This window comes from Anticarsia gemmatalis, chromosome 5 (genome assembly GCF_050436995.1).
Source record: "Anticarsia gemmatalis isolate Benzon Research Colony breed Stoneville strain chromosome 5, ilAntGemm2 primary, whole genome shotgun sequence".
In the NCBI taxonomy this organism is placed as follows: domain Eukaryota; kingdom Metazoa; phylum Arthropoda; class Insecta; order Lepidoptera; family Erebidae; genus Anticarsia; species Anticarsia gemmatalis.
In genome coordinates, this window is record NC_134749.1 from 8,029,806 (window position 1) to 8,043,081 (window position 13,276).

The following is a 13,276-nucleotide window of genomic DNA, read 5'->3' on the forward strand; positions in this document are numbered from 1 at the left end:
TTGCAAAACTAGAATAAACCTTTATCAATTGTTTTGGTTTCATATGACTAGACGTATAACAAATTAATACAGTTTGATATTTTCTTTTTTTTTAACTTTTTAAATAGACATCTGCTAAACGTGAACTTTATTTTCGTTTCATAGTGTGATTAGTCAAACCGATTAAGACATATTTGGCTGATAGCCTGTGAAGCAACGTGGCCCATTTTAAACCATCTGCCAACTGAATGAGCTTATCGGTTCTTTAAATACATAATGTATCAGGTTTGACTAAAGTTTTCTAGAACATTTCGCAATTCTTTATTCCACTCTCCACGTGATATTTTTGACATATCTATTTTTTCTTTTCTGCAAAGAAAAATAATCAATTTTAAGATACATAACGGCAATTTTATTACATAATATAAGAGAGTTCTCAATTATGCAGGTTTCCTCCAGACGTCTTCTAAAGTGTCAAATTACTCTTATTTCTAATGCAAACGTCACTCAGAAAAGTCGTGCACTCATCTCAAGCACACACCCCCGTCGCAACTCCTGAAAAACTAACCGTTTTGTCACCGGTTTTCTTCCTCCTTTAAAATAAAGTATATCGTAAAAAAGAGAAGGAATTCTTTTACTGAGCCCCGTACTTTAAAACTTAACATAACATAACGCCACTTTCCAAGTAACTACTTTTCCTTGTTTCACCCCACCCCACCCCTTAACTCAAAGTTAAATTGCTAACTAATCCAAGATTTCATGAATAATTAATTATAATCGCTTGGTTAACGCTGAGCACGGTGGGGTTAAATGTATTAAACATCGCTTTGTAATTTTTATGGTTGTTATTAAATTATGTTTAGGCTTTTCTATAATATGGCTTCTGAGGCAAAATATGTAAAGAAAGGTAATAATCATTAAGTGGATTATTCTGGACCTCCAAAACTTGTAAAAAATATTTTGATAACCTTTGCTACAATACAGTCTAGTACAACTGTTTTAACAACTTTTAGGTATATATCTAGCAATTTGTAAAAATGATTAATGCCGGTATATTACGAGCATTACCAAAAATTAAAGGCATTTGAAAAGCATAAAGTTTGCAAAAATCAGACTTGCGGTAGGCTGAAAAAGCTCTGAAACCAACTTGAATTTAACCGCACAAGGGGAGAGGAAAAGTTAAAAACTGCTAAGCGAGGGAATCTCGTGCACTCCGTAATGTCTAATTAGGCAGTCTCACGGCGCCACATTAATTTCACCTCAAGATTGCCCCAAACAACCCGAGTGATTGACCTGGCTGTCTGCTACGACTTACAAACTCTATTATTCAAGCCTTCCTTCTATCTGTTTTACGGTTCATTTTGAAGAAATTGTCTGGCGCTACACCTTTGTGTGCATTTTAACATCACTACAAGTGAATATGACGTGCACTTTACATGTCTGGAGAACAACGTGCTTTGAAACACTGCAGGGAATATACCTAATTATAATTTGAATTAGTTACTGTTACTTCTTTTAGAAATAAATTCATCATTTTTTCACATTTATTCTGTAATGTATATTTATTCAGCTGCTGGCTCTTCATTAATGAATAATTAGTATCGCTCTTTGTATATTCGACTACCGATTGGAATATTCCGATATTTACTGACGTGGAAACTGATCTGAATAGTTTCAAATGCAGTTCTCCAGAGCTGAGCTCTACTTGAAACCAATTATTGAAATTCATCCATTAAAATTGATACAGCACAGAGAAGCTAGTATTTATTCCGGTAAGTCTTAGTAGCGTATAATATATATTATTATGTTTACTAAGTAATTACGTGTAATCACTTTGTCTGATTATGTTATAATGTTACAATTGAGTAGATTCTCGTCTAATTGCTGATACGTGAGCAATGTGAGCATGTATTAATTTAAGTGAAATGTTCACAATAGTGTTGCTAAATCAATTTATACTTAGTCGTACTTACTTCACTCAATTTTATGTTATGTTGTAATTTATGTTTGACTTTCACGTTAGCATGTTAAAGCTCCTATAGAAAAATACAAATAAAGAAATCCTTTATCCCTTTATTGATGTTAAAAAGGCCTGACAAATATTTGAAGCACTTGAAATAAATGCAAAAAAAATACTATTTGTTAAATTTTAAGAAGCAAATTTAAAAGTCGAATCAAACGAAAAATAATAAGCGTAAAATTGCTGTTTGTATATGCATTAGTTTACAAAATTCCCAAAGTTTGTGGGCTGTTCTTGAGTCTATAGAATATTCAAAATTGAATGACTTCGTTCGGTTAGGGCGCGCGGCATAGTTCTCGAACTTGGCTGGCGGACTTCTAACTTTATTTTCAAACCGTTTCGTACTAAGTAACTGAGTACTGGAGTTTGGGTTTTCTCGCCGTCCAAACTACAGTGTAATGGGAACTTAGGGAACTATTTGTTTATTTTACGCCACTATATAATTGTCTAAGTAGAAACATCAACGTAACATAGAAATTCGTGTTTGCAAAAACCAGACATGAATATTCAAATGAACTTTTGTTCCGAACATATCTTTCAAAGTTTTAGTTTAGCATAACTAAGCCTAAACATAAATATTATGAACGCAGATTTAGGAAATTGATCTCGACGATGTAACATCTCGACAACTTAACATATTTCGTACATAATTCATGAAAACGGTCGCTTTAACATTACCAACAGAAAATGTAACGGCTTGATATTCAATTTGAGGAATACGATTTATTGACGAAGACGATACATTTTTACCTTATGTACATGAACCTTGCCACGTAACACATTATCTTCTCTTTAACATTGAAGTAAATTTGCAAAGTAGGTACCCGTGCAAGTGAAGTCAGTTTTAATAGAAGCTCAACACAGCTATATAAAAAGGAGATTTGCGTCTACGGAGCGGTGAAAGCCGGCGACTACATTTTCATTAAAAGATTGCTTACTGTAATTATGCAAATAGACAATGTAAAGAGAAAAATAGTACTTACTCACTTTTATTAGTTTTTATTTGAATCTGAATATTTCATTCGGAAGCGGCTTTTAAAACGATGTTCCAATTGACGTGAAACTCAAACAAATATTTTAGTGCTCTGTATTTTGTATTCCTGGAATGGGTGGTAGAGACCTATAAAAGCTTTTATATATACGTACATGCATCTGTTCGCTCGAGAAACATCGTTATTTACAGGAAACATATCCAAAATCCTGTACATTTCCACTTGGATAGGATAAATTCACTGAATTTCTACCTGGCTTTGCCAGATAATTCAAGCTAAAGTTGTAAGTATTTTAGAAAACAAAAAACGTATGGCAGCGTTAAATATATCAAACGAAAGATATGTTGTCAATGCAGACGTAGATAAGTAGAATGACAAGCATTTCCAAATGCGAACATATTCTCCAATAGCAGTGAGATGACGGCGAAATAAGATACAAAATGTAAGACATTCTTCCTTATAATACGACATATAAGACATACTCCTCGCATTAACTAGAGAAGTGTCAACTTTTTGCATATATTGTACTGGACACAATTATAAGCTGCAGACCAAATGATAAATTTTCCTATAAGTTAAAACTAATGAGATAAGATAAAACGTGGGTTGAGAACAGATCGTTAATCAAAATTAAAACAATAATCGTTTTCGTTTAAGTCTGCGAGTTTAAGTAAACCGCGAATAAAGGTCCAAGGAGTAAAGTTTGCAGAATAATTCAAAACCAACGACGATGGAACGCCGACGCCTTATTCGTAGCTTCAACGTTGGCTGAACCTCTAAAACATAGTACCAGTACTTAACATTAAGGAAAACTTCCCGTACAAAGTTTTGCGTTGAAAGCGAAGGCAAAAAGTGTTTAATTAGTCTGTCGGTACCGCGATGTGTCTATAATGAACAGATGTATTGCCAACTCTTCGATAACAATACGAACTTATAATGAGTTCCAAATTACACGTACATATCGGATTTTACATTGATTTACAAGTTTTAAGTTAACACGAGAACAGGTAAAGTTTGTGAAAATTTGGTGTTAGCCGAAAATATATTTTCATTAAACTTTGTGTTAAGCAAATATTTATCTTTATATTAAATTAATTTAAAATTAAAACATTATTATAGTAACACGTGTATGGTTCATTAGTTCGTAGCATTTTTTAGTTAAGACACTGACTAATAATTTTGGAGTAAAAGAACATGTGTGTAAGTAAAAAGAAACCTTCACTCAATTACAATAGTGAAATTCCTCTCATATGTAATATAAGTTATCTCCGTCTAGTGAATAAACTTGGCTTGTTGTACTTAATTAGGTTAAGCCCGCATATAACTTGTACAATTCCTAGACTTCGGTTGTTGCACTAACTTTAAAGTTTAATTTATTCTATTGAGTTATTTAGTATTTGATTACCATTACAATATTATTCTACATATGACGACGTAAGATATCTCAAATATAAATAATATTTCGTGAAGGCAGGCTTATTTCTATTTCACAAGTATCTAGTTTATAACCGGCTAATGGAGTTAAATTCTATAAAAGTTGCATTATCAAAAAGTATGTTTGTTGCCCGACGTTAACGTTAAACGTCGGGCAGCAAATAGGGTATCCTAACCTTTAAAATTTTCAGTCGCGTATAAGACCCGTTGCATTATAATATTATATGTACTAGTCGCGAGAGTTTAAAAACGTTAAGTATGTTTGTTGTTGCAGTGGCTGACTTCACAACGCAGTTATCGCAGTTGTACGAGCGACACTCATCAGAGCTGCAAGTGCTTGTCGCCAGTTTTCGCAAGAGAAACAGCGAGATAAGGAAGGAGAGGTAAGTGGATATGTGACCCCTAGATCTAGCTAGATTCTCTACAACTATCGACTACGGACAACCGGCTCGCTATAAAGAAATTTTACACGAAAATCTGTTTAGCGCCTCTACCGAGCTCCGTAGCAACTATTGTGGCAGTACATTTTAAACGTCGCGTCGTACTCTCGATACTCGACAGGCTATTAAAATTTGCGCTAAAAAAAGAAACACTATTTTAAGATCTACCCTAAGAAGTTATTGAGAAGAAAAGGATATCGATCTAGCGATAAACTGTTATATTCTTATTTAGTTACAAACAACTGCATTATGTAAGCATGTTACACTTGAAAAAGGTTTCAAATTAACTCTATGAATTTATTGTCCAAATTAAGTAATCACTTTTGTCATTCAACCTCAAAACTTTGTAGTGAGTAACAGTCAAATAGCTATTACATAGAATCATGTCATCGATTCAATTTGCACGCGAAATTCAGCGCGACAACTTTGTTATATGTCAGATTCGCAATCAAAATATCATTTTCAAGTTATGTTCCTTAATGTCCTTCCTTTAAATACTTTGGTAGTTACGAAACTTCTATGAAATGTTATAGACGAGATCGTTCACAATATTTACGCGATATTTTTTTTATTCATTGTTGAGTTATGTGCGTCATTATTGGCATATGATTAAGAATATAATAAAAGGATTCTCTTGACTATATGTGGCAGCTTGATGGATAAGACATTCAATTTCCGATTAATAAACGTGTACCCACACGAAATATTAAGTGTAATTTGTTAATTAATTAAACATGATTTCTAGAACTGCGGTTTACACAATACTTAGAAAAGAGGAAACAAAAAATAACACAGACTTTTCTCAAACTCCTCTAACAATGTTTTGTTAAAAATGAAGGATTTAGATCTTCCTAAAAAGCCTATATTTGCCGTAAGTCTTTCGCAGGCGAAGCTGTTTAGCACTCGCCGTTATCCCAGAGGATTTAATAACATTAGGTGTCTAATTAAATGAAGGCGTAGATAAATGGAAGCCATATTTACTCAGAGGTCCGACATAACTCTACATCATTGACGTGTGAGGCAGGTGTGCTGACCTCTACACGTAAATAAACGATACAACTAAATAAAACATACCTAGATAATGAGCTTATTCTACAAATATATAAACTATTGCTAATTTATTTATTGTTTGTTTATTATTACGGTTAGTAACTTCTAACTAGTCATAAAATAAACTAGGTACGTATTTGAAATATGTTAACCAAATATGAACATTGCTCTACTCAAAAAAGGACGAAGTGAACTTATTCTATGTATGTTAAGCTTATGGATAAATTTTCATTTTAGGAAAAACCAAAAAAATATTTTGTTAATTATGTTAAAACCTGAAAAGCTAAAGTTAATGGATAAGTTCACCCGCGACCGTGAACGTTGAAATATGCAGCTACGTAATCCGTAAACCAGTGATATTCATAACAAGTAAGATCTGCGCTACAAAATTTGAATATTAAAAACTTGTCCTTTGTCTACCGATGGATAGCTACCTCTGTAACCTATTTCCATTGACGGCTACAAAACGTTAACACACTCGGTGTTTTTCTTTCATTCGAGTCGATATTCATGGTACGTATGAAATGAAATAAGCCACGTAAAAGTAATCAACTCGTGTGGAACGGGTCTTTGTATCTCAATGGCTCGTACGCCGATCGATTAGACACATTCAATGATTACTTTTTGAGCACCTTTATCCCGAGATCTAACAGAATTTGTAGAATGGCTTTTACTGAACATTGGAATTATTTATGTGAGTGTTTACAAAGTAGATACAACGTTTATTTAACTTAACAAAAGAAATAAGTAACAACGTTTTTTCGAGCATGTCTGTGTAGTGAGTATTCCAAACTACTGTTGAGTTCCTACTTACTGCAGTCTATAATTCTATAGCCTAGTTAGTGATCAAGTTTTTCACATTGGTCTCAGTTATAAATCTAACATGGATATTCGATCAATATTTCTATTGAACAGATTGGCACGTTCCCTCGTCCCGTCATAAAATAAATAAAAATGGTTCAACACACAAGGTACGAGTGGTACGAGAGGTATCGAATATTGTGAAAATCCATCGGTTGATAGACAGACAAGAGCAAAAACCCGTATAAACAAAGAACACGCCGATCCTTACCTCCGTCAACCTTTTTATATTATGGCTCGCTGTCTTAGCGAAATACATTTTGCATGTCTATTGATAATATGGATGAAGTCACACATTTACATAATCGTTTCCTTTGAAACAACCTTTTTCGGATGTTTGATATCACGACGGGAGTATTCGATAACGATATTTGTTTAAAAGTAACCAATCAATCAAAAATATTAAGTAAACTCCAATCAATTTACAAAAAGAAACCAAAAAATATCTGAATTTATAACGATTAAAATGCATCAATATCATCATTGCGTTTGAAGCTGTAAGTATACGCAATGCATTATCAATTCAAAATAAATAAGCAGATAAAATAATGTGAGAAAGATATAAAACATGAACGTAAACATATTTCACATAGACATTTCGCTCCAATAAGTTCAAGTAATAAGCTTATCCCTGTTGCCGTGTCAGCGCATCTGCGTTTCCATCGCTCTCAACACTTGCCTTCACTAGTCACATATGTTTTCACCCGACATTGTACAACTGCTAATAGATAAGTGGAAATATTTTCAAACTTAATCCAACTTGCAATAAAAAAATAACTCACTGTCCTGTTCGCAGAATGCGTGAACTATTTTTTATGAGAGAAAGAAGTGCTTTTAAATTTTTATAGTTTCCAGGAAACGGTGGGTCTTTGGGGTGTCGGTAGTTTAAATATGCATTGAATTGCCAAAAAAGACTGTACCTTTATCTCTCTGAATTGAATAAAAATATACGTTCATGTGTGTGGCAACTGAAACAGAAGTATGTATGTTTTATATAAATTGAGTGTAACAGAAAAGTAAGTTTACCACGTTACTTCTTAATATATGGTACCTACACAATATATACATTTTAGCACAGATCAAATATAATCGCGCTGGAATTGCTTAAATAAACCCATCTTAATAAAACAAAGTGACATCCCTTAGTAAATCACAAAATAGCATCGTTAAATCAGATCATAATTTATTCATCTACTAAGAATTGTCAACTGACGGCTACTAAGGGCTGTTCGCTGGAAACAAGTCATTCTAATTGAAACGAGACAATCCAATTATTCCCAAGAAATCAAATCCGAAGGTACTTAACTCTGCCATTACAGGCAAATAGAACGAACGCTCGATTCCCCCGGGATGCAGTTGAAGACCGTTGTGGGAAGTTACTCGTTAGCTACAAAGATAAAATAAATCTCAGCGTGAACTGATACAGCAAAATGAACTTTATTGATATAGAGCACTATTCAGCTGAGTGACTTTCATCTCTAATGTGCTGTTGTATCTGTGGCCGCTAGAGCCGGTATTAGAGGAATCGTCTACGTGCAAGTACTGTAAAACATTTTGAAGATAACGTCCACAAAATAAGAGGTTTTTAAATATTTCAGGCAAGCTCAAGTAGACTCGGCCGTCCGCTGGCTAAAGACTACTCGAGCTTAAGTTACAGCTGTAAATACTATGAAATTATTATTTTACAGTCAGAGCATGTTCTGTCTGACCTTATCAAATAAAGATAATTATTTTTCAAATTCGTGAAACAGGAGCTTATTTAGTTGGAACTAAAAATATATATTTTATCGTAAAACTTTTAAAGTAAGTCTACTTAAACCTATTCATGATGTTGAATATAAACACGCTCCTTTAGAAACTTAGCCACACTACCTGTCCCAATAAAATTTACTTACTATGCCCCGAGAGACCGGCCCAAACTGTCCAGAATTACGACGGACGTCTTTATTTCTTCAAAACTTTCAGGTGTAACTTTTAGTGATGATAAATTTAGAGGAGGGAATTTTTGATGTAACTCACCGAGTTCGTGATAAAACTCTACTTCGTAAGTTTCAGACGAAACCACGAAGTTATTGTTTTAAATTATTGCAATTTCACTGGTAATGAGAACGCGCTAACTCTACGCATTTAAAGAAAAAATATTAAGTAATGATTTATTGATAGATTTTAGAGTTAGAGTTTAGAGTTTCTGTTTTAAAACTATTCAACTTTATTCTTTTAGAATATAATTTTTAATATTGTACGTGAAACGTGTTTAATAATATGGTTTTTAATTTAATGGGTAGTCTATGAGAACGTGACTCAATTAGGCTTACGAAAAGTGTCCTTGTGAAGTTACACCACGCACCTAAGGGAATAGTCTACTGGCAGGTTGCGTGTAGGCACCTGTTAACTTATACATGTACCTTTACGTGTCCCTTGCTTACATTAATTATTTGGAAAACTAGCACTCGGCAAATCGATTACACGATAGTATGAATTTTATATGAAATGTATGGACTAAGTACACAAGGATTTTTAAAATAAATATCATTTAATAAGTTATGATCAGAGGCGCTCGTGGCTAGTAGCACTCGTTGGTCGGTAAACGATATGTGAGTTAAGCAAGCTTGGCGCGGACATTTAATAGATGGTTGACCGCATAGTGGTATTTCAACTGAGCGTCTACGTGCTTCGCAGGACACAAAAGTCGGTCCCGTTTGTTGTCAGTAAAATACCAATCGTTTCGCCACAAAACTAAACAAAAATAAAAAAACATGTCAAAGGTTTTCGGGCGGCTTGAAAATCTTTGACACTAGGTTGACCACTACCCATACGACGAATGAATGAAAGGAACAATTATGATGCTTAACAAGTTTCGAACATTTGCCCGCAAGCAAACCGCAAACAGACAATACAAGTTAAGGGGAACATTATGTGAGCACACACAGTCATAAGAATGAAATAACGTTGTATGTTCCCGCGCCTAATTGTGTAAGCGTCCTGTTTGCAAAATGTAATTACATTTCCTGTGCAGCCTGTGCTAAAATTTTAAGTATACATAACATTACACGAATGAAGTAGAATAACGTCGAAATTTGGTTCGGAATAATGTAAAATTTAACCTTTAATTTTTACTTTCAAGTTAATGTAAAAGAAACTGAAATTATACAACGACCAGTCATGTTTTAGTTCTAACTCAGTCATTTGATTTACTCTAATAAATCGTAAATTATATAGTAGTAACACATTATTCAAACAGCAATATTCATCCACTGAACGTTGTCCCAAAAGCTAACGGTCACTCTATCTTTTATTCAACAGAAGGTGGCACTACACTGTTAAGTATATAGGAGCATTGCCCTACCGAAAATATACAACAAAATTAAATACTTTAATCGAAACTACTAATACAAAATGTATAAACTCCTATCACGATTAAAATAATGAAAGAGGACGGTACATGATTTTTTAACGTACATAGTACGTATATGGTGCATTCTTTGTTGTAGAGGCTGGCGTAGATTAGTCTCCTATTCAACAATGGTAGAAAATGAACTGAATAAGGGCGCAGTAACCTGTAGTTTTACGTTCAGCTGAATAGCTGAAACTTACTTGCTATTTAGATAGAAATGTTTAATTACTACCTGAATTTACGATTGAAAGAAAGCGAATAAAAGTTCTGAATGGGGGAAATGAAAGTTTTAACACAAGCACCTATAGCAAATGTCGCAATTCGAATATTCGAAGGTGTATTCTGTGCATCCCATTCACTCCATCCAGTTTAAGTTACTTGTAAAATTGAATAGCTAAAGAATGTCAATGTCTTAAAATCAGAACCGACAGTTTAATGCAGACGTAGAAAAGCGGATAAACGGGGGGCTAATTAGATTGATGGACACGTTAAAATTAAATATCAAATGGCACGGCTTTAACATTGGGGTCACAGGGTTAGGCGGTCGGTCTGCTTCCTAATAGAATATTGAGGGAGGCGTACCCCAGAGGCGTCGACTTATGTTTTCAGAAATTGAACCCAATAAGCTTTTACTGGTAATTGCGTTTATTTATTGGTGTCAATCTTCAGTTCCAGCGAGCTATTTTGGTAATTAAATTTCTGCAAATATAATATCTTAGAATGTAGAATATTTCATTTTCGAATCCATAACAGACGAGAGGGTAAATATCGCGACTGTAATTGCTAGCTCCTCGGGGAGAAGACGCTCTATTTTATATGCGTCTAGTTCAGAGCGTGTTTTAATAAGCCGCGAATTAATTTTAGATGTAGCCTTTGTAGTTATCTAAGGATATTAAAACTAACCTTTATCTGTAGACAGCTTTTATTAACGTGATTTTATAAACGTTTATCTCTGAGCTAACTGAAATGATTTAGTGAGGTACTTATTCCACCGTCATGTAGTTCGTGTAAAATTTAATAAAACTTTGCCAATCTTGTACTCGCTTATTAATTTCTTCTAACACATTTTGTAATTTAATGCACTAGTTTAAGTTGCTGAGGTCAAGTTAGTACCTAGATAGTTAAACTCCGTTTATTAATTGATGGATGCATACCGGCCAATGATGATCATTAATTGATAATGATCGTAATGGATTCGGTTATAATTTATAAACTAAGTTGGAATAGATACGTACCCGGGGGATACCTACAAAGTAATAAAATAAAACTTCAAATAAGCCGACATCGCAGCACTATAAAATATTGGGTAATCAATTTATCTACCTAATAAATTATTGATAACAGCGTTATGCTCATATTTCTTTCTTAACACACCGCGGTTAATTCATCAATCAAGAACGCGAACAAACCTTCATCATTTGTCATAATTTTGCAAAAGCAACACAGAGAAAGAGCTACATTCGTAATCAAAACGGTTTTCCGTCATCCGGCTATTTACAGAAACAACTTCGGGGTGGTTAACGCCGACACGTTCCCTCTTTTCTTTTAATATTTTATGTATGATGTATCGCCTTTTACCCCTGCACGGAGCGGGACCAATACAAAATGTATTAGAACATATTTATGCGCTCGGGGACACGGTAATGTTCATCTCCCAAATAACTGTCCTTATAAACTTCGCCTCAATTGAATTTTATAACACCCACGGTGAAACCCAAATAATAAATAAACTGAATACCATTGATATTAAACCGATGGATTCTTTGAACTTTGCTATATTTGTGATTGGTTTTAGTAAATACGGCCGCAGGTAATTTAAACAAACAATGAAGTGCACACGTGAAAATACTAAAAATACTTTGTATCAATATTGACATCGAATGTCGAAATTATTTGTTACGTTAGAAAAAAATATACTATTGCCTTTCGATATAATTCTAATTAATATAGTTGGATTTATTTACTTTATGTTATATTTTGTTTTCATATATTTGAACTATTAACGTTAAACTATTAAAATGTTAACGCAAAAAAATATACTCTATTTTGACTTCATCATTACATGCTACAAGTCACGTCTATTAAGCCCTAAGTAGCTAAAACATTACGTATGCTTTATAACCACATAGTAATTATATCAGTCACGTAGGAACGCACCGATATAGCCACCCCTTCACCGCACGGGTAAAAATAATTTGCTGCACCGTGTCAACACGACGCCATCGATCCCAACATTCTGATTAGAAGCCACGTAAATGGCGCTGTCTATCAACGTCACAGTTTACTAACGAACCGAACATTTTTTGAGATCAATTTATTTTACCGTCGTGTGAAACTTACGTGCTCTCGTGTTACCATACAAACATGCTTATGATAGTATGATAAAATTAGCCGTCATGCTTCGCCCGGCTTAAACAACTTTTACGAAAAATCTTTACAACTTTTACTTATAGACTAGCGTTATATTGTGACGCAAGGCAACTTGTAAACCAAGAACTTACAGTTTAATTGGAAGTTTAGAGTCCCTCGACTTGAGAATGAATAAGAACACTTTATGAACATCGACAATTCCTGTAATCTATGTACCTCTGAGTCATAACGAGATTATATTAGGTATTAATACAATAATCTTAATCGAAATTGCATATATTAAGTGACATTCTGTACCTATAATAAAATTGAACAACGATTTCACTAAAAAGGTAACAATTTAAATCCTCTTGCAAAATGTGTACGAAAGCAAACATTAAAATATAAGGAGGCTTAACATCTACAAATTGGAGCAAACCTAATTATGCCAAGAGAATACTGTTGCTAATTTGGATTACAAGACTCCCTCTTGTACCTAAACGATTTTAATATCTGTCCTATAGTAAATTAAAAGGCGACAAGCGTTGTGACGGTGTGTAAAATTTGGTGGAAGCGGTACAACGTAAAATAATTTTAACCGTGTACATCGTCTTACGTACGAATAGTACTTTCCACGTAAGTAGAGGTTTGTTAAGTAAATTATATCGTTAATGGCTGCGTTCTTACATTTACGTTTTGTTGCTATAAGAGACTAGAGATTTTATAAATTCCGTTTAATTTTGAAAGGAGATGAGGA

At 33.9% G+C, this 13,276-nt stretch overlaps 1 protein-coding gene across 14 annotated transcripts in view; it reads left to right on the forward strand.

Moving 5' to 3' along the window:
• The window catches only part of Stacl (SH3 and cysteine-rich domain-containing protein), a 137,507-nt gene that overhangs the window by 49,273 nt on the left and 74,958 nt on the right, over positions 1-13,276 (forward strand). For all 14 annotated transcript variants that reach the window (XM_076114553.1, XM_076114557.1, XM_076114556.1 and 11 more), the window contains one exon: positions 4,700-4,808. In XM_076114553.1, coding sequence (XP_075970668.1) covers positions 4,700-4,808 — 109 coding nt within the window. The remainder of the gene's footprint in view (positions 1-4,699; positions 4,809-13,276) is intronic.